Here is a 22,689-nt window from a genome sequence, read left to right on the forward strand (position 1 = left end):
CCTTCATTCTGTTAATGTCGTGTATCACACTGATTTGATTTTTTAATGTTGAACTGTCCTTGCTTTCCGGGAATAGATTCCACTTGTTCATGGTGTGTATAAACCAGTGAAGCCATCTGGTCATGGGGTTTTTTTCACTTGGAGGTCTTTGATTATTGATTCAATCTCCTTACTAGTTATAAATTTATTCAGATTTTCTATTTATTCCTGATTCAGCAATGGTAGGTTTTGTGTTTCTAGGAATTTGTCCATTTTATCTAGATTATCCAACTTGTGGATATACAATTGCTCTTAGTACTATCTTACAATCCTTTTTTTTTTTTTTTTACAATCCTTTTTTATTTTTGGAAAATCAGTAGTAACATCTCTTCATTTCTGATTTTATAACTTGAATCTTCTCTCTTTTTTTCTTAGTCCTCTAGCTAAAGGTATCAATTTTGTTGATCTTTGCAAAGAGCCAACTCTTGATTTCACTGATATTCTCTGTTGTTTTGTTCATCTCTGCTCTAATCTTTATTGTTTCTTTCCTTTTGCTACATTTAGGCTTCATTTGTTTTTTTCTGTCCTACTTCCGTAAGGTTTAAAGTTAGGTGGTTGATTTGAGATCTTTCTTAATAAAGAAGAGTGTAAGCATTTATAGCTATAAACTTTCCTCTTAGCACTGCTTTCACTTCATCCCATAAGTTTTGGTATGTTATGTTTTCATTTTATTTGTCTCAAGATTTTTTTTAATTTTCCTTGTGAGTTCCTCTTTGTGCCATTGATTGCTTGAGAGTATGATGTTTAATCTCCACATATTTGTGAATTTTCTAGTTTTCCTTCAGCTGTTGATTTCTAATTTCATTCCACTGGGATCAGAAAAGATACTTTTGTATGAGTTCAGTCTTTTAAATTATTAAGACTGGTGTTGTAGCCTAACATATGTAAGCTAACATATGTAGCCCAACAGCCTAACATGAAGACTGGTATCATGTAGCCTGTCCTGGAGAATGTTCCATGCACACTTGAGAAAAATGTGTATTGTGCTATTACTGAGCATTCTGTGTATGTCTTAGTTACAGTTGGTCTACAGTGTTGTCTTCTATTTTTTTATTGATCTTTTGTTTGGTGGTTCTTTATTGAAAGTGGTGTAATAGAGTCTCCTACTATGATTGTTGGTGTCTGCTTCATATATTTAGGATCTCTAATATTTGCTACAATTGTTATAATTTTTATATCTTTTTGGTGCACCAACCCTTTTATCATCATATAATATCCTTCATCTCTTTTAAAGTTTTTTTAACTTATAGGTCTGTTTTGTCTGATATTATTATAGCCACCCCTGCTCTCTTATTTGCATGGAGTGTCTTTGTCTATCCTTTCATTTTCAACCTATGAGTGTCCATAGATCTAAAGTGAGCTTCTTGTAGATAAAATATAGTTAGATCCTGTTTTTCTGTTCATTCTGCCTATCTGTGTCTTTCGATTAGGGAGTTTAATTCATTTATGTTTAAAGTAATCACTGATAGGGAACAACTTGGTATTGTTATTTTGTTATTTGTTTTTTGTACATATTCTGGGGGACTTCTGGTGGGCTGTGCCTCAGTTTTTCCCTTAATGCCTTCCTTTGTGTTTGATACATTTTTTGTAGTGACACATTTTTTTTTTTATTTTTAAAGATTTTATTTATTTATTTGACAGAGATCACAAGTAGGCAGAGAGGCAGGCAGAGAGAGAGAGGAGGAAGCAGGCTCCCTGCAAAGCAGAGAGCCCGATGTGGGGCTCGATTCCAGGATCCTGGGATCATGACCTGAGCCAAAGGCAGAGACTTTAACCCACTGAGCCACCCAGGCACCCCATAGTGACACATTTTAATTCATTTTTCATTTCTTTTGTGTATATTCTATAGATTTGTTTTCTTTGTGGTTATCATGGGGAATACATATACCATCTTAAAGTTACAACAATCTATTTTAAACTGATATAAACTTACCATCAATATTGACATTTTCTGGGGCACCTGGGTGGCTCAGTGGGTTGGGCCGCTGCCTTCGGCTCAGGTCATGATCTCAGGGTCCTGGGATCAAGTCCCGCATCAGGCTTTCGGCTCAGCAGGGCGCCTGCTTCCCTCTCCCTCTCTCTCTGCCTGCCTCTCTGCCTACTTGTGATCTCTGTCAAATAAATAAATAAAACCTTTAAAAAATATATTGACATTTTCTTTGGTTTTTGAGCCCTTACTATGGAGCACACATTACAGCAGGTATTACTGTCTGCCTTCTACAAATGAGGAAACCAAAACACAAAGACAATAATTAATTAACCCAAAGCCACAAGAGCTATGAAGAAGCAAAGTCAGAATTCAGTCCAGGTCACCCTCCCAAATTCCACCCAGCACAATGAATAGTCTGAATTCCTGTTTCCTGTTCATTCATCATGTTGGAAGGGGTGGGCACATAGCTTTGTCAAAACTTGCAGCTGACTAGTCCCTTTCTTCTCCAAGCACGTAATTGATGGCTTTTCTTTTTTATCTAACATTTAACATGGGTGCATATGCTAAAATGGAAACACAAGAATGGCAGAACAGAGTTCAGACTTGAAGGTGTACACATAAAAATACTAGTTAAAAAAAAATACTAGTTTTCTGAAGTTTTCTGTAGGCAACTCATACTGGACATTTTCTTTAAAATTGTTAAACATTTTTTTCAGTAATGAAGCAAAACTTGGAACTATTCATTAAAGCAGTATTTATTTCCAGAAACACTATAAGTTGGATTGTAGGGGGTTGTTTAATGAGTACATGTTCTTTTTCTTTAACAGTTTACTGCCAGAAACATTAATTGGAAGTATGTGTTCCATTCATTTGTTGATATTTTATCGCCAAATTCTTGGAGATGTACTCCTGAAAGACAGGATGACCATGCAAAGTGCTGGTAAGGGTCTTTGCAATTTCCTTATGTACAATAATGCATCGTGCTTTGAGTACGTGTAACCTATGCCATCCTTTATCTTCTGCTTCTGAAGGTGACATGTGGAATAAAATATTTAGGTTAGCATCAGTGTTAATCAAATACCTCAGATGCACAGCATCGTACTCCATTGTGCTCCTGTGTATATCCGGTGTAAGCTTAGTATATATTCAGTTCTTTACAATATACATATTTTCACATTACAAATTCTGGAAATTCAAGATCTTAAAACTCAGAAATAATTCTCTTTCCCCCCAATGGCTTGAATAACCTGTTTTTACCACATGTTTGACATGTACATCATCTTTTTGGGAAGAGACCAAAATCATCCAAAATAACTGGTTCTTATGCGTGAAGTTTAAATATCAACAGATTAAGAAAAATTGAATAAAGGCAAGATATATTCAGGTGTTCTGTTTTTATTCTTGCAACTTCTTTGTGAGCTTGAAACTTTTTCCAGTAAAAAATAATTTTAAAAATCAATGAGTTGTCACACATGATTGAACTTGAAAAAAGATATATATGTGTTATAGTAATTACCTCTAGGAGTGCCTGGGTGACTCAGTTGGTTAGCATCCAACTCTTGGTTTTTGGCTCAGGTCATGATCTCATGGTCCTGGGACTGAAACCCATGTTGGGCTCCATGCTTAGCACAGAGTCTGCTTGTCCCTCTCCCTATGCTCCTGCCTCCCCCTCCCTTGGAATAAATAACTAAAATATTTTCCCAAAATTGCCTCTAAAATAAAAAGTTTAATTTTAATGAATAGTCTTTGAATTCAGTGAATCAGTAAGCAGATGTATATCACATGCCTCCTATACGCCAGGCATTGTACTAGGCCCAGTGATGGATGTGACAGGCACAGGCATCCCTACTCTGGTGTAGTGACAGACTTCAAACACAAAATTATATGAATAATCCTTTCCAACCTTCTAAAAATAAGTGTTCTAAAGGAAGAAAGCCAACAGGAGCATACCCTAGGAAGACCTCACGGAAGTCTCTAGGCAATTAATAATTAAGATAAGGCCTGAGAGAGGAGTTAGAGGTCTGTGGGAAGAACGTGTCTGGGCAGAGGGGCCAGTGTATCCTGAACACCCGAGGCAAGACAACCCAAGTAAACTGGAGGCATCACAGTTGAAAACAAGCCAGCTTGGCTGGAGCAGAGTGAGTAAAACCAAGAACCCTAGCACTTGTGGACAAGTAGAGTTCATGGTTAGACAGGAGCCCTTTCCCAGGAACTTAGTACCCAATAGGGAGATAGAAATGGAACTCTACATCAGGGAAGTACCACCATTTCTCAAGGAATAATTATAACTCCAAGGGAAAGACACTATGCTTTTTCATCATCTCTTGCTTTTGAATTTATATCAATGACTCTAGAAAAATTTCATGAATGATATGGCTTCTTAGGATAAGGCTTATTAGCTTTTAAGTTGGGAGGAGGTTGCTCAGAACTGTTGTCATCATTTGAATCTGACCATCAGAATAAACCTGGAGGAATGTAAGACCTAGAGGAAGGATTTTTCTTTGCTGGGGACACAAGACCATAGACTGTATTGCCCATGCCATTTCAGGAGTGTCCTTCCTGCTGTGCTTCTTTGCACAGGACTTTCATGTGCCATTATTTCTTGTGGAATATCAGTATTCTCCTACATGGTATTTAGGCCTATGGCTAGAATCCTCAACTCCTGATTCCTTTCATTTTCATCCACCACCATTCATTGATCCCAAATACCAGTTTGGGGTTCTTTCCCTGAGCTCTGGTGAACCGGAGTCAGGCCTGAGTAGCCTGTCCTGCATCTCCTGTCCCTCAGCACTTACTGGTTCCTGCTCAAACTTCTGAGAGCAGGGGTGCCTAACTGGTGCCAGTTAGGGGAACCTAACTGGTTCCATCTTTCTCTTTTTTAAAAAAATTCCTGTATAGTTAATATACAGCATTATATTGGTTTCAGGTGTACCATATAGCAATTCAACAATTTTATACCCTACTCAGTGCGTAAGTGTACTCTTCAATCCCTTCTTCTGTTTCACCCATCCTCCCCCCCCCCATCCATCTCCTATCTGGTAACCATCTGTTCTCTATAGTTAAGAGTCTGTTTCTTAGTTTGTCTCTTTTTTCCTTTGTTCATTTGTTTCTTAACTCCCACATGTGAGTGAAATTATATGACTTACTTTGCTTAGCATTATACCTTCTAGATCCACCCATGTTGTTGCAGATGGCAAGATTTCGTTCTTTTTTATGGCTGACTACTATTCCTGTGTATTTGTGTTTGCATGTGTGTATGTCTATGTGTGTATCTCTTGTTTATCCATTCATCCGTCTGTGGATACTGGGCTGCTTCCATAATTTGGGTATTGTGAATAATGCTGCAGTAAACATGGGGGCACATATACCTTTTCATATTAGTGTTTTCAGATTCTTTGGGTAAATACCTACTAGCGGAATTGCTGGATCATATGAAAATTCCATTTTTAACTTTTTGAAGAACCCCTACATTGTTTCCCCCAGTATCTGCACCAATTTGCATTCCCACCAATAGTGCATGGGGGTTCTATTTTTTCCACATCCTTGCCAGTACTTCTTGTTTCTTGTGTTTTTTATTTAAGCCATTGCGACAGGTGTGAGATGATATCTCATTATGGTTTGTTGTTGTTTTTTTAGAGAGAGAGAAAGAGTGCAAGTGGGTGGGAAAGGGACAAAGCGGGAGGGAGAGAGAAATTCTGACGCAGACTCTACACTCAGCATGGTTCCTGATGCAGGGCTCAATCTTGCGATTCTGAGATCATGATCTGAGCTGAAATCAAGAGTTGGACTCTTAACTGACTGAGCCACCCAGGTGCCCCTCTCCTGTGGTTTTGATTTTCATGTCCTTGATGATTAGTGGTATTGAGCATCTTTTCATGTGTCTGCTGTCCATCTGTATGTCATCTTTGAAGAAATGTCTGTTTATGTCTTCTGCCCATTTTTTAAAATTTCTTTTCAGTGTAACAGTATTCATTGTTTTTGCACCACACCCAGTGCTCCATACAATCCGTGCCCTCTCTAATACCCACCACCTGGTTCCCTCAACCGCCCACCCCCCGCCCCTTCAAAACCCTCAGATTGTTTTTCAGAGTCCATAGTCTCTCATGGTTCACCTCCCCTTCCAATTTACCTCAATTCTCTTCTCCTCTCCATCTCCCCATGTCCTCCATGCTATTTGTTATGCTCCACAAATAAGTGAAACCATAATAACTGACTATCTCTGGTTGACTTATTTCACACAGCATAATCTCTTCCAGTCCCGTCCATGTTGCTACAAAAGTTGGGTATCTGATGGAGGCATAATACTCCATAGTGTATATGGACCACATCTTCCTTATCCATTCGTCCGTTGAAGGGCATCTTGGTTCTTTCCACAGTTTGGTGACCGTGGCCATTGCTGCTATAAACATTGGGGTACAGATGGCCCTTCTTTTCACTCCATCTGTATCTTTGGGGTCTTCTGCCCATTTTTTAATTGGATTATTTGACTTTTTGGTGTTGAGTTGTATTAAGTTCTCTAACTAGTTCCTTTATCATACCACAGTTATAAGGAGGAAAGAGAGGTTGGAAAACAACAAAAAAGAACAAAATTTTTCTAGTTTTATTCTGTTCAGAGCTTCTTTACTTTAACCCTAAAAGCTCTATCTACTTGGTACAAGACTCATTTCAGAACTCCCTGGGATATGAATGAAGGGGTGGATAGAAGTTGAGCAGACAGCTTTGAGCCCTCCTAGAGGGCTCTGTAGGAGACTCTGTAGAATGTGTTATCGACAAATCATGTGGCACAATAATTTTCATCTGAATGAATGTTTTTATGTCTGTTGCAGTCAAATACATTGGATGAAGTTTATATAAAATCCTTTTTGTTCTTTTGTATTTCAGATTTAATTAGTAACCCTGTGTTGGCTACTTTCCCCAAGCTCTTGGAGCAGCCCGACATAATGGACGCACTTAGGGTGGGTAGCACACATCATGATGGAAACCTGATGGTTGACTCTTGATTATTCCGTGACTTAAGATGGCCACTGATTGTGTCCTAAGAGCAAAAATCCAAAATGGTTTGTTAGATAAATCAACTGACCTTTCAGTGAAGAATCAAGGCATGTGTATCATTTTTTATTTTGATTCAACATATACTGTCTGCTATATGATATAGCAACTGGGTATTTGTTTCAACCCTATGAGATCTCTAATTTCAGCCATATTTTGAACTTAATATATCAGAGTCAACAAATAGTAGGAGTCCATTATGCCTGCAAGATAGTTCTCCGATTCCATGATAAGTGCCATCGGGGATGTATAATTCAGGTCCTTGAAGATTTAGAGAGGGCAGCAAATGAGGTTCAGGAATCTATTTCATAAGAACTTCTCGGTGAGGTAGACCTAATAAAAATCTGGGGCCAAGTCAGATTTTGACATGCTGAGATGGGAGAGAAGACATCACAGGTAGAAGGATCAGCAATGAGCCAACGTTTTGGAGCAGGAAGGAATAGAGAGTACTCTGTTTGCTCTTAAGAAAAGCAAAGGATCTAGTTTGGCCTGTAGAATAATGCTGTTGACCGGTGGGCAAAGTGGATCGGAGTCTCACATTGCCCATGAAGAGGGTGTATGGAAGGCGATGGGTAATCTGTTCTGCTTTCGGAAAGCCTCTGATACATGGGCAGAAAAGTACCTGTGCAGGAGGGAGGTGAGCTGTGCTAGGAGGTAATTCCTGTCAATAAAGATAGAAATCCTGTGGGCCTGACAGAGAAATAGAAGCAATCATCAACAAAGACTTTTACTAGACTTTCAAGATGATTTCACGTGTTGGTTTGGCTAGGTTTGGCATGTCAACAGTAACAATGAAGTTTTCTGAAAAAAGACTTAATGGCATATGACTATCCATAATTTCAGACAAGTTCATTTGACACTAGCATTAGGCAATGCAGAATTTCTCTTTTTTCCTCTATAAAGTCATTAGTATTATAATATCTACTCATTATACAGAACACAGGTCCATTGATTCATTCAACAAGTATTTTGCAAGAGCTCACTGTGGCTACGGCACTCTGTAGGTGCTGGCATTTTTCTCCAGGTGTGTAACACTCTTAGAATCTGGAGTTTTAGCACTAATCTCATCTAAAGTCGCATTTCCTGATGAGCAGATAGCCCGGACAAGTGCACTGCAGGTCAGCTCTGGGTGCATTCAGATCCCCCAAAAGCTCAAGAAAAGGCATATAGGTAAAGTTGTGCACAGACATTATTCAAGTGGGGGCAAAAAAAAAACCCATTTGAGTTGTAGTAAGTGTATTTAAATATATATATTTACATTTATATATCTGTCTATAAAACTATCTGTAAGAATATACTCTAGAAAGGTAATACTGATGACCTCTGGGTCATGAGTTATTTTGTTTATCTGTATATCACTTTTCCATAGTTAATTATCTTTTAAAAGAGTGTTTTATTCCTATACTCTTGAGCCCTGTCTTCATGGCATACCTTGTTACTTAGGATAAGCTGGCCTGAGAGGTGGTAGCTAATACAGGTTGATTTCTCACTCATGGTAACTTTCCAGCATGAATCGGTAGAGGACCCTTCTCCATAGTCATGCAAGCATGCAGGCTGGTGGAGGTTCCGCTTCCTCTAGCATCATCTAGAACAAGTGGCTTCCTCTGTTGCCAGTTGCACATGTAGGAAAAAAAAGAGAATAGAGGATTGTCCTTGGACTTTCCACTGCCTTTGCCCTGAGGGAGCATAGGCCATTTCTGCTCACATTTCATTGACCTGTCACATGGCCCCATTTAACTTCCAGAGAACTGGGAGATGGAGTCTTCTGTTTGCTCCAGAAGGAAGGAAGTAGGTCTTGGTGTAGAGTAGTGACTTCCTCCCTGCCCCCCGCCAACACACGCATGTTTGCTCTTCACCACTGAGTTATTATAAGTGAAACACCTTACTGCTTGCTGGTAGCTCAGTGAAAAATGAGGTGGGACCTTGACACAATAGACAATAGGCACATTTTACCAGATGTTAAGTCTAAAGTTGCTAAGTGATGGTCATGTGAAGCCAGATACCTTTTTTAAAGTTTACATCATGAAGTATGTGAGCCTCCTAGTGTCAACTTAGCTAAGTTTAGTTTGTTGGTGGTATTTTAATAATAATAATAATAATAATAATAATAGTACTTGCCTGTTTAGTAAAGCATGCTGGCTCTCTAAGGGTCCTCTTCAAACTCTCCAGGACCCACAGGTGCAGCGGTCAATAGGTTGGTGGACCCCAGTCTCATAAGGTAGCTCTTCCATGGTAATAACTGACCATTCATGGTAACAGATCATGGTAAATGGGACCATCCCAAGACGTGGCTCATTAGGGGTACAGCCTGTGATCTCTTGGAAGGAAACATCTCCTTCATTTCAGGGAGACTCTTGTTCTTGGTGCCATATGTCATCTTCAACCTGGGATCTCCGTACTGAGACAAGGGCTGATGCTTTCATGGGATCTGTGACATTAGGCACCAAAAGGAAAATTCCTACAGGCAGGCACAAAACAGAGGCCTGGAGTAATGGATACATTCCCCCCATGCTCACAGTTTGCCCAGAACTGGAGCTGAGAAAGTCTTCAATTCATATTTCTGTGGGATTAATTGAATGCTGGGTTTTTGTTTTTGTTTTACTTTTAATTTTTTTAAAGAAGCTTATGTGAAGCTTTGTGGGCAGATTGGGATGTTTGCAAAACTGTACTTCATTTTCTCTCCCCGATCCCTGTCATCATCACCGTAGACAGAGTTGCAGAGAAATATGGTATTTGACAAAGTTCTCTATTTTCATTATTGTCCAAACTTAAAATCTTAGTAGTATTTTACTGTTCAGGTACTATGTTTCTGCATTTGCATAGATATGTTGATGTTTCACTGATACTGTTCTTAAATTAATTCTAACTTGGAAGAATAATGATGGTTCCACGGTAGCTTTCACTGCCCAGTGGGTCTGGTTCTGGTTGTTAACAGCAGGTGCCTACAGATTCACTTCTTACACGTGTAGGGTCCTGTGTAGAGTGTTTTTAACCCTGTCCATACATTTAATTACCATGAAGTTGCAGAAGTGTGGCATAGGCTTGTGAATACTGGGATTAATATAATGTATTGATTTGCTTTTTAGAGTTCATGGGCTGAGAAAGAAAGCACATTAAAAAGATCAGAGAAGGTAATGTGATTTTCCACACTGAACTGAATATTTGCAGTGCTCACTGTTTGCTTACACATGCTAATAATACCTCTGTCTTAGCCAAAGTAACCATAGTCATAATCCCTCTTAGCCAGTTAATCTGTGTCATCGTGGTTGCAGAGACATGTTCCAAGAAGAGTACGGGTGAGCAATTCCCAATGTGAAAAGAAACACTTGATCAAAACAATTGTTTCAGATCACTGAGTGTTATTTGAGGAGAAGTTTCTAAACAAAGTCTCCAGTTGGCTATTCTCTTTCTCTTACTTTAAAAAAATTCCTCTAGCTCTCAAAGTCCATATCATGTAAGGAGAAGGAAAAGGGAAATTGGCCTAACCATGTAATACACTGAAAAAATGTATGGCTCATGCTTACGTCACCATAGAAGCTTGGTGATTACCCAACAGACCTTGTATTAACCAGTGAGTAATGGCTTCACTGCTCTGATCCAGGGTTGACCAACTTTTTCTATAAAGAGTCACACAGTAAATATTTGGAGTTTGCAGGCTGTATGGTCTCTGGTATAATACACTCACCTCTGCTGGTGCAGCACGAAGGCAACTGCAGACTGCGTGTAAACTCTGAGCCAGGCTGTGTTTCTCTAAAACTTTATTACAAAAACAGGTAGAGGGTCCATGGTTTTTGGACTTCAGGTCTAAAGTGTTAATTATCTACAAGGAACACAGGAGAGCAAACTAAAACTCCTAAAAATTTTTAAGAAGCATAAACTATGTATTATACATAATATATGTGGTTTTATACACACAGATGCACACACTATTTATTGTTAAATTGTGTTGTATCCTTATTTGCACTTCCATTTGACTGTACCATCTCACTTGACCTTTGCCAAAACTGGCAGGTTTAATGCTTTTCTAGGACAGCAGTGGACAAGTGCTGGGCCTCAGGCCTGTAGAAATGGCCCCCCCCCACATGGCTGCTTGGAGGGGCCGCATCTATGTGTGGATCTGCTGTGTATAGATATCTCTCCTTCAGACTGCCGTGCTCCCTGAGAGTCCTGCCCCAGCCTGTCAGTGTCGGGGAAGACTGATCATGTCCATACTGCAGCACTCTTGCTTTCTGGAAAGAGTCTACACATTCTTACTCCTGGGGTCTCCTTTCGCTGGATTTCATGCCACCCTTCTCTTACATCAACTTGACATTGTCTCTGATATACTGTAATCTAATTAAGTGACTACAGCGGACTTCCCATTGTGTTTTAGTTATGTTTACCTAGAAACACACCCTTGTCACCAGAATTAGATTTTAGCACCCCAGTGTCCTCAATGGAATGTGTGAGACACCCTCAGGGGAGCTTAGGAGACTTTCCCAGGCTCCAAGGGGGAACAGCTCATCTCTCCCCCGTAGTGACTCTTGTTTGCTTCTCCTTCAGAGAGTGCGGCTTCCTGACTGAGCAGCTGGTTCAGAGCCTGTTCCTTGCCACACACTAATGGCACCCTCCACCCCACCCCTTAGATGGATTTTAGTTTATGGAGTTCATAGTATTTAACACTTAAAAAGTAACGATATGGATCATTTCACATTTATCTGTGGTGGTGGTGTTTTCCCAGAGAGACAGAGAGTTCCTGAAGGCCACGTTTCTCCTCGTCTACCATGACTGTGTGATCCCTCTTCTGCACTCCACACTCCTGCCCCCATTCAGGTGGGCAGAAGAGGAGACAGAGGCTGCCCGGTGGAAGGTTATTACTGACTTCCTTAAGCAAAACCAAGAAAATGAGGGTGCCCTCCAAGCTCTGCTGTCACCAGATGGAGTCCACGAACCTTTCGACATTTCAGAACAGACGTATGACTTCTTGGGTGAAATAAGAAAGAACGCAGCCTGACAGTGGTGGCCCTTGACCCTCAGCTTCCCACTGAATCTGATGGATCCTCCTTGATGACCTGAATAAAATGACAGGACCAAAAGTAACTGTCACGTTATCACTTGGGCTTTATTCTTTTTTGTACAGACCACATTCTATAAGAAATACTTACCTGATAATTTGAATATGCGTTAACACAATAAAATACATTTTATATGGAATGCCATTATTGAAATTTAGAGAAAATCTCTTTCAAAACCAACTAACTTAAATTTAAGTTGACTATGTCCATAGATTTGTATAAAAGCAAGATTTTATCAAAAGCTAAATTTATGATTATTCAAGAAAGTGAAAATACAAATATTTTGACTATATCAAAATAAAAAGCTTCTGCACGGTGAAGGAAACAACAGAACTAAAAGGCAACCTACTGAATAGGAGAAGATACTTGCAAATGAGATATCCAATAAAGGGTTAATATCCAAAACATATAAAAAATTGATATAACTTAGTACCCCCCCCAAAAAAAATCCAGTTCAAAAATGGTCAGAAGGCACGAACAGACATTTCTCCAAAGACGACATCCAGATGGCCAACAGACACATGAAAAGATGCTCCACATCACTCATTATCAGGGAAATGCAAATCAAAATACCATGAAATATCACCTCATACCTGTCAGAATGGCTAAAATCAAAAACACAAGAAACAAGTGTTGGTGAGGATGTGAAAAAAGGGGAACCATTGTGCACTGTTGGTGGGAGTGCAAACTGGCACAGCCATTGTGGAAAACAGTACAGAAGTTCCTCAAAAAATTAAAAATAGAACTACCCTACAATCCAGTAATTGCACTACTGGGTATTTACCCCCAAAACACAAAAACTAATTCCAAAGGATATTTACATCTCTATGTTTATAGCAACATTATTCACAATAGCTAAACTATGGAAAGAGCCCAAGTGTCGATAAATAGATGAATGGGTAATGAAGATGTGGTATATACATACAATGGAATATTTTCCAGCCATAAAAAAGAATGAAATCTTGCCATCTGCAACAACATGGGTGGATCTAGAGGGTATAATGCTGAGGGAAATTAGTCAGTCAGAGAAAGACAAATACTGTATGATCCCACTCATGTGGAATTTAAGAAAATAAATGAGCAAGGGAGAAAAGAGAGACAAACCAAGAAACAGATCTTAACTATAGAGAACAAAATAATGGTTACCCTAAGTAAAGTAGACAGGACAGGAGAAATAGGGGATGAAAATTAAAGAGTGCACTCATCATGATGAAAAAAATAAAATGATTCAGAAAAAGAAAGTGAAAATCCACAGAATGGGAGAAAATAATTGCAAATCATCTCTAGGCTAGTATCTAGCATATATGAATGCATGATTATTGCTAATAAAATTTATACTGTGAAATGAAGGGGAAACCAGAGAAAATTGTGCTGTTAATCACTTAATACAATCTAATTTGAAAGTGCTTTTCCTAATTAGATATAAAAGAGAGATCTGTTTTTGCCTTTTCAAGTCCATATAAGTGCTCAGGGGTGCCTGGTGACTGAGCTGGTTGAGTACCTGACTCTTGGTTTCAGCTCAGGTCCTGATCTCATGGGTTGTGGGATCCAGCCCCACGTCAGACCCCACACTTAGCAGGGAGTCTGCTTGAAGAGTCTTTCCCTCTGCCCCTCTCCTCTCTCTGTCTCTGTCTCTGTCTCCCTCTCTCTCTCTCATATGTAGACGTGCGCACTCTTTCTCTCAAATAAAATAAATAAATCTCAGGGCACCTGGGTGGCTCAGTCAGTAAAGCGTCTGCCTTCAGCTCAGGTCATGATCTCAGGGTCCTGGGATCAAGCCCCGCATCTGGCTCCCTGCTCAGCGGAAAGCCTGCTTCTCCCTCTCCCTCTGCCTGCTGCTCTCCCTGCTTGGTCTCTCTCTATCTCTCTGTCAAATAAATAAATAAAATCTTTAAAAATCAATCAATCTCAAGTCCATATTATAGTGTTCTTTAAAAAAAAAAAAAAAAAGGCTTTCAGGCTTTGAGGAATGAGTTAACCCACCCCTATGCCAAAGAACAAAGGTTTTGTTGCATTTCAGATAAACTTCTGACTGCTGGTGAGTTGTACCAAGCCTTTGCTGTTAGTAGTAATAGTATAGCTGGCATTTATGAAATTCCTACCGTGCATGTTCACAGTTAACTAGGTTAATCCCCACAACTACTATCAGAAGTTAGGTACCGGTTTGTTCCTGTAATACAGCTGAAGCAACAGGTCAGGGAGGTTAAGCACCTTGTCCAAAGCCAGAGTAAACAGTGCAGCTAATATACCAAGTAGAGCTATCAAGTATAATTTTCTGCAACCAAAGATACTCCTCTCATCAGGACAAAGGTTGAGGAATTGCATGTGCAAATAAAACGACCAATTCGAGTTTAACCTAAATAGCCCGAGTACGAACTGAGGTACTTCTGCCCACAAGCTGCCTTAGAAGAGGCATTTACTTGTAGAGAGCCATCATATCATGTAACTCCTCAGCTTCGTCTTAGCTTGCCCTAAACCCTTAATCTAAACCCCACTTGGGTCTTCATCTCAGAAATTAACATGGTGTGACAGGGGTCCCAGCCACAAATCTGACAAGGAACTTGGCCTTGAAAAAGTGATTTCACTATAACTCCAAGAGGGGTTTTCTGGAAATCTCTCCATCTCCCCTCTGTGCCGTGTGGGCAACTGGACGTCCAGACACCATTCATATGGCCGTTGTGATACAGCTGCCCCATCCCCTTCCCAGGCACTGCCTCCCCAAGTCCTGCTCCAAGGGAAAGGGGTTCCCGCCTTCCCAAATGGAGGTAGTGAGAGTGTGTGCAGGGACTTTTCCCCATTCTGTCACTAAGCTGCCTCATCTAAGGTCCCTGTAGTCTTGTTTGAAGGCACCATGAAACCAGGTCACTTGCCATTGTAAAGGTCATATTTTTGTAGAATCTTTACTTTTTTTTTAGATTTTATTTATTTGCTTGAGAGAGATAGTGACTGGGAGAGAGAGAGCACAACCTCGGGAGAGGAGCAGAGAAAAATGGAGAAATCTCCCCGCTAAGCAGGAAGCCCGATATGGGACTTGATCACAGGACCCAGGGATCGTGACCTGAGCCAAAGGCAGAGGCTTTAACCCACTGAGCCACCCAGGGGCCCCTTTGTAGAATCTTTAATTCCCTATTCCACCTTTCTATTTTTTTAATCACTTCGCTTAGTATTAAACCAGAGGTTGGGCATTTTGAATGAAAGAAAATATTGCTGGTGAATTCCTTCCAGCGAAATGTACGCATGAAAAGAACAAGCTTTCTTTGGAACACGTTTTCAGACTGTCTTCTGTGTTCATTTGAAATGTGTCATGATTAACAAATAGGAGCAACTTCACAGTCTCTGACACGTGAGGAAAATCCGGGAATATGGGAGAAAACAGTTTCAAAAATGATTAGGCCAAAAAGCAAGGAGGCATGAAGGCAGTTAATGTAAGTGGAGGTGACAGTTCCTCAGGGGTGAGCCCGTTTCTGCCATTGAGAGACTCCACATTGTCTCTTCAGTCAATGGAATCTTTTTTTAAAAAAAAAAAAATAATGAAACCTCCCTGGCTTTTTAAATGTCACTTTCTAGCTTCCAAAACAGGAAGACGTTGTCAGGCAGCCAAAAACATCCTGGAAATGAGTCCTGGGGTCTGTTTCAAGGAGTGTGACTTGGCAACATGGAATTAATTGTGATAGCCTTAGTGGGGGAGTAGCAGCGAGGGGATTAGCAGGCCTTTGGCAAATGACCCCGTATGTGCTGCCTTCCTGTGAGGCCATGGGGACTCTGCGCCTCAGAACCACTGGGGTGCAGGGCAGGGATTTGACACTGGAAACTACATGGCCCTCTTTCCCCCAACTTTCCCGCCTCTTATGAGTGACTGAGTGTCAGATCCCTCAGATCTGCTGGAGGTGAAAAATGATGCCCTTGTCTGCGTGCATGGGCTGGAAGGTGAGGGCACAGGGTGTGGACTAAAGAGCGGGGACAGTTTCAGTCTCGAGTGGTTTTTCTGGTGTGAGGTATGGGGCCAGAACAACTCGCAGGGAACCATTGGAAATACACCACACGCAAACAGAGCAGGTTTAACTTGCCAACCCAGTAGCATCTGGGAAACCCATCAGTAGAGGGAGGGAACTGGAAGTGTCATCCCCCAGCCGAGGGCTTTGTCACTTTGCAGGATTATAGGATATCCGTTGCCGTGACCTGGCCCCGCTTCCTCTTGTGTGAAGCCTTCCAAGTTGGGAGGTTCTCCTGGGGCGTGGAGGTGACCAGCGCTAGCTATCACCCAGCTGCTTTCTGTTTTGTTTCCTCGAAGCAGAGAACCAGAGCCTGCACCCTCCTTCCTTAAGGCCCTGTGCATCTGAGGTTTGTGTCATCCGTTCCTTTATTCATTCAGCGGGTACTCCCTGAGCACCTACTATGCTCCAGGCACAGAATTCAGCTTTGAGGATGCGGGGCGGTGGGACAGGGGGCAGCCCTGACCCGATCCCTGTCCTAACTTAAGAAGCATGAGGTAGACAGTAATCACACACAAGAACCACGAAGGAAGAGCACAGGCCTTTAGAAGAGCCTCTCCTTGTGTCTTTTTATTGTTGCTGTTTCACCACATTCCAACACTGCCGTGGCCCAGACTGTTCATAGCACCACAGCAGGCCCAAGTAAGTGGCCGGGGTAGCTATTTTTCCTGATCTGCCTCCTTTCTCCCCCAACTCCGCTGTCTGACCTTTGGGGACCAGCTTGATTCCAGTCAGTGTTCGGACGTGTGCCTGATTATCTGAGCTCCCGTCACCCACTCTGCAGCTCAGGAATGCATGGGTTTGACAACCTAGTATCTCTCAGCACCAGATTCACTGTCAAATATATATGGAGAGGGAAGGTGGGTGGGGCCCTAAGTGAGTGGCAGGTGAAGGGCTGAGCCTTCTGACTGAGGAAAATTGCGGCCTCTGACTCTCTGCCTCCCCCATGGCACCGGATGAGGGTGCGCAGGTCTGTAAGCAGCAACCTAAAGTGAAAATCGTTAATGGAATACAGCTCAATTTCAGGACTTTGCTAGTGTGTCTATCACTTAGTCTATTCCTCATGCTCGGGAGACAGACTAGACCTTAACCTGCTCACTTGTGTCTGGCTTTGCCAGCAAAGATTAACTTTGCAGAACTTTGTCCTTTCAAAGAAGCCATTTTGGGGGATAGCTGAAAAAGGCTCCAAGCTTTCTGAGCTCGCCTCCAGGTAGGTATCTCTGTCGCAGTGAGTCCTTCCTCTTTCCTCGAAGCTACCCTTTGGCCCTGACGAGTTCCATGCCTGCCCAGAGCCCACACAGATCCTGGGATCCAGACTCTGTCCTGCCCGATGGCCTCAGAGACAGCATGAACCAGAGCCCCCCTCCCAAGTGGGGGCCTATCCGTGTGCATGCTAACTCCCTGATCTGAAAGTCGAGGTGACCTTTATTTGTAGAGACAGTAGTCGCTGCAGTCCCGCTGTGTCTGAATCAAGAGACTGGAGCTAGTGGGGTATGTGCGTCCCTGTAGCATTAAGGGGAAGAGCCGTGTGCCTTTATGTGCCATGGAAAGTTGTAGTAGCCAGCTGGAGCTTTTGCTGCCCAGCATCCGCATGCTTCTCTCCTGGTAGCTTTATGCTTCTTCTCTTTCTAGAGGAACCGCCTTGACACACACACGCACACATGCACCTTCCATCCCAGCTCCAGGGGGGCTCTGATGGCCCCAAGTGGATCAGCATGTCCCATTCCCCTGTCACAACCAGGGGACTGGGGAATGGACCAACAGAGAGCAAATCAATCCCAGGAGATTTACTCACCAGAGCACTTTCATCTGCTGCCTGGTGTAGTGGGACAGATGAGACTCGAAGCCACTGTGTGCTGTAGGAACATTGCTACCAGGGAGAGAGAGTTTATAGCTGTGTGTAGGTGGTGGTAGCACTGAATGAGGTTAAGAACAAGGCCAACTGCAGGGACTGTGACAGGTGGAGCTGACAGGCAGAATGGATCTAGACCCACGGAAGCATTGTTTGAGTCACTGGATCCAGCCTCACCTGAAGGCAGCCTTCCCTCTGAACTTGTCACTTGCCTAAAGTAATATATTCCCTTCATTGTTTACATTAGAATGGTTCTCCTAACCCTTGCAATGGGAAGAGTCCAAGTGGCTACAGTTGCTCTCCTGTCCCCAACCATCTCTAGCTTTCTCCTGGCCTGCTCCTTATCTGTCAGGCAACCAGTAAATCTTTTCTGAAAAATGGATGAGACAGTGGGCAGAGAGGTTGAGGCAGAGGAGTCAGAAATATAAGCAGTTGTCTCCAGAGTCGTTATGACTGAAAGTGTAGACCCAGTTATTCGAAAACATTTATTGAGCGCCAACTGTGTTCTTGGCAGTTTTCAATATGAACAAGACTGCTGTCCTGAAGCCAACCTCGTACGGAGGGGTGGGAAGGGCAGGGAGGCAAACAATATGCCAATGAATCCATAAACAAGAAAAATACTAGGTGGGGATAAGTGCTGTTCAGAGAATCCGAACAGGCTGGTGTAGTTCTGGTTCCGGGCCAATAGAGAATAGTGGTGACTTACCCATTTTCTTTCCTCTTCTATCCCCAGGCTTGGCTCAGAGACACTGTGAAACCAGAACTATGCACAGCTTACAAACTAAACCTATCTGCAGAAGGAGCCCTCAGTTTCGGTCTGAGGGATGGGAAAGAGAGCCCCTCCTGGTCAGAGGTTTCTATTTGCTTTTCTCATTCTTTCCTAGCCCAGCCCCCAGCTATCTAGTGACAGTCGTGGTGAAAGGCCGTGGCAGCCAGACAGGTGATGAAGACTCAGGGGAGACCTTCTCTCCCACCATAGAAATGGGGCTCCTAAGAGCACTGGGGGGAAATCCCTGATGCTACCCCCCCCCCGATCTGTCTCTGTCTGTCTCGGTTTCTGTCCCTCTGTCTCTTGGGGTGTGTGGATGTGGGTGTGGGTATGTTGGCAGAGTAGAGAAACTAAAACCCTGACTTTTTAGCCAGAAGACCAAGGTGAGAGGGGAGGTGAGCAGGGTTTCCTGGGAATTGGAAAACATTGGAGAAATCATGGAAAGAAGAGAGCTTGAGAAAACAATTCCTTAAAATAGCCCATGAATGCCTGAGATAACCCCAAAACTGACCCTACACAGCATACTAAAGGGTTTGGAACTGAGCTCCAGGGTCCCAGGTTGGTCCCAAGTCCTGGAATAGTGCACATGTGCACACACACACACACACACACACACTCACACACACTGAGCACATTGGAATCACACTGCAAAACCTTGAAAACATTGGTCAGGGGTTACAGCCCAGAGATGACAAAGAGCAACTTGCAGCAGGAACCTAAGCAGGCATTTGCCTGATAAACCAAAAAATCAACATTTGTGTAGGATTTAAACAAGACCAGAATCTCCTAACAGTATTCCCAAGGTCCAGATATAATCCAAAATTACATGATTTTTGAAGACCCAGGAAAATCACCACATCTCCCAAAGAAAAAGACAAAAGGACAACCAAGAGAGAATTCTGGGATGACACAAGAGTTAAAATTGAGACATTAAAGGAACTATTATAATCATGTTCCAAGAAATAAAGGCAAATCATGAAATATATAGGAAGATAGTCTCATCAGAGAAATAAACAATACAAAAAGAACAGAATTGAAGTTTGGGGAATAAAAACAATAACCAAACAGAAAACCTTCATTGCACGGACTCTATTTTTCCTCTAAGTTCTTTAAAACTTGTATGATAGTTGAAAGCAAAGGTCATAACATTGTCTGGTGGAGTTTGAATGTTTGCATATACACACTACAAACGACAGTTGTGACTGGAAAGCAAGAAGGTAAAGTGGACCTATATGGTCATAAGGTTTCTGCCCTCCCTTTGAAGTGACAAAATATTCATTCTGAGTAGACTGGAAAGTTAACTGCAAATACTGTATAACTCTTGGAGCAAACTTCAAAATAAACAGTGCGAAGACACGTAGTCAAAACTCAGTAGATGAGTTAAAGTGGGACACTAAAAATATTCCCCAAATCTAAAGGAATGCAGGAAAGAGGAAGCAAAGAAATGAAACACAAAGCAAACAAACAAACAAAAAAATAAAATGGTAGACCTAAATCCAAACAAACCTATAATTCTATTCAATGTAAAGTCTAAACCTATTGAAAGCAGCAGACTTCAGAAGGGATTTTTGAAAGAAAAAAACCCATTTAAATCACAAGCGCAGCAAAACCCCTATAAACATAAGTAAAAGTTAAAGTAAAAAGGGTGAGAAGCAAAATAAAAGGCTGGAAAAAATATATACCATGTAAACACCAAGTGTGTTATAATATATATGCAGGTAACAGTTACCAGCAACAGTACTTGCATACATTGCTGGTGGGAATATAAATAGTTTAAACCACTTTGTAAAATAGCTTGATGTCATCTGCAAAAAACACACACCACATGACCCAGGGGCACTTGGGTGGCCCAGTGCGTTAAGCATCTGACTTTGACTCAGGTCATAATCTCAGGGTCCTGGGATCGAGTCCTGCATCAGGCTCCACACTCAGTGGGGAGTCTGCTTCTCCCTCTGCCCCTCCCCCTGCTCATGCTCACTCACTCTCCCCATCTCTCTCAAATAAATAAAATCTTAAAAAGAAAAGTATACATAGATACCCTGAAAGACATGTTCTAGAATGTTCGTAGTATTGTTCATAGTATTGTTCTTCATTAGAACCCCAATTGAAAGAACTCCAATGTCCCAAAAAAACAAAACAAAACAAAAAAAACCTCAAATGGCCAAAAAACAACAGGTTGATGAAGTTTACCATATTCATAAAGTGGGACACCAGGCAGCAGTGAATGAGCCACAGCAGGGCTAAGAGATGGATGAGTTTCAGAGACCTCAGGCTGAGGAGTGAAAGAAGCCAGACACAAAGGAATCCATTCAAAAACAGGCAAAACCAGCCTACAGGGTTAAGACGGCTTGAGAGCAGGTATTCAGGAGGAGGGCGGGAGAAATGACTGGGAGTCTGGCAACATACTATGCCTGGGTGGCAGTTTCATGGTCTGTGTGTTTTGTGTACTTTTTCTATAAGGGTATTATGCACCAATAAAAACAATTTTGTGAAACTATTTTTAAAAATCAGGGTGGAAGTATGAACAGAAGAGGTTCTGTTGTGGAGAGGAAAGAAAGCCAGAAGAGAAGTGATTTCAGGATTAGAATTAGAAAAATAAGCAAGTACTTACTAAGCATCTGCCATATGCCTGAGCTGTCCTAAGTGCTTTCTTTTTTTTTTTTTTTAAGATTTTATTTATTTGTCAGAGAGAGCAAGCGAGAGAGCGAGCACAGGCAGACAGAGTGGAAGGCAGAGTCAGACGGAGAAGCAGGCTCCCTGCGGAGCAAGGATCCCAGGACGCTGGGATCATGACCTGAGCCGAAGGCAGCTGCTTAACCAACTGAGCCACCCAGGCGTCCCCTAAGTGCTTTCTTATGCATCATCCCCTTTAACCCACCCTCATGAGCAAAAGAGAGCATGGACACCACGATAACAGGAATCAGGAGTGTTGAGGACTGTTGCGTGATTTTCAAGATTAATGCCAATTCTCTGTCCAGGAAATGGAAACCAGCAGGCGCTTTGCAGAAGAGTCTGGAAGACCCCTCTCCTGCGCCCTGGCATTCCCCCACAGCCTCACAGCAGACTGCTGACCTTGTTGTCTTCAAGGGCTTATATACCCATAGTCCCAGAGATGCCTCTCTTCACCATGCTTCACAATTTTATTGTTACTTTAAAAATATTATCTTACACAAAACTTAAATCTGCTGTATGGCATGGAAAGCATGGCAGAGGTGTCCTTTTGTTCATTTTTCTTTGAGCTTTTCTGTGAAAAAGATTTATTTCCTAATACATTCTCAGATAATAAAACTTTTTACATAGAATGTTTAACAGTATGTTGGTTAAGAAGTGTCCTGGGATGTAAGCTAGAAGTATAAAAACCGATCCAAAAAGAAAGAAGGGGAAAAAAAACCCAACAACCCAGCAGGGGTCAGAAAACATGACCCAAGAATCATTTCTGAGAGCTTCCTCGCACCCTGCTGTCCTAGGCAAGGTTGGGGGTGGGGCAGTGGTTAGGGGGTTGGGGACGGTATTGCGCTGATCACGTGGTCTGATTATCTGAAGCCCTTTGCTGATACTCAGCCAGACCTGTTGCATCTGGGGTACTGCCTCCTTCTGAAACACATGTCGGCAGGACGGCCATCGGGAGTGCCTCCTGGAGCGTTCTGTGATACCTCCTCCAGGAATACGATACAAAAATCAGAACCATTTCAGGAACGCATGAGCTGTTTTCTATTTCTTCCCAGTTGCAGCTGTTCTTACAGCTCTAAACTGCTGTCCCTGCGGGGACTCTGGCTCCCTGGGGTGCATTATGAATCCTGTAGCTTTCTCATCAACTGCCTAAGTCAAGTGTGCTACTCTTTGTCACAGATGATACAGCATCACTTGGTTATACGTAAAATGTTGAAAATATGCCCAGGTTTTTATAAACACTTTTTGTCACATCTTCGTCTTTCTTTCTTTCTTTCTTTCTAAAGAGAGAGGGGAAGAGAGGCAGAGATAGGGAGAGTGAGAATCCCAAGCAG

At 42.0% G+C, this 22,689-nt stretch overlaps 1 protein-coding gene across 2 annotated transcripts in view; it reads left to right on the top strand.

Moving 5' to 3' along the window:
• Positions 1 to 12,097, top strand: part of NPHP1 (nephrocystin 1) — a 55,189-nt gene extending 43,092 nt beyond the window's left edge. For both annotated transcript variants that reach the window (XM_059188414.1, XM_059188415.1), the window contains exons 17-20: positions 2,797 to 2,909; positions 6,851 to 6,924; positions 10,105 to 10,149; positions 11,739 to 12,097. In XM_059188414.1, the coding sequence (XP_059044397.1) occupies positions 2,797 to 2,909; positions 6,851 to 6,924; positions 10,105 to 10,149; positions 11,739 to 12,011 (505 nt within the window). In that variant the 3' untranslated portion in view covers positions 12,012 to 12,097. The remainder of the gene's footprint in view (positions 1 to 2,796; positions 2,910 to 6,850; positions 6,925 to 10,104; positions 10,150 to 11,738) is intronic.
• The last annotated feature ends 10,592 nt before the right edge of the window (positions 12,098 to 22,689 follow it).

This window comes from Mustela lutreola, chromosome 9 (assembly GCF_030435805.1).
Source record: "Mustela lutreola isolate mMusLut2 chromosome 9, mMusLut2.pri, whole genome shotgun sequence".
Lineage (NCBI taxonomy): Eukaryota > Metazoa > Chordata > Mammalia > Carnivora > Mustelidae > Mustela > Mustela lutreola.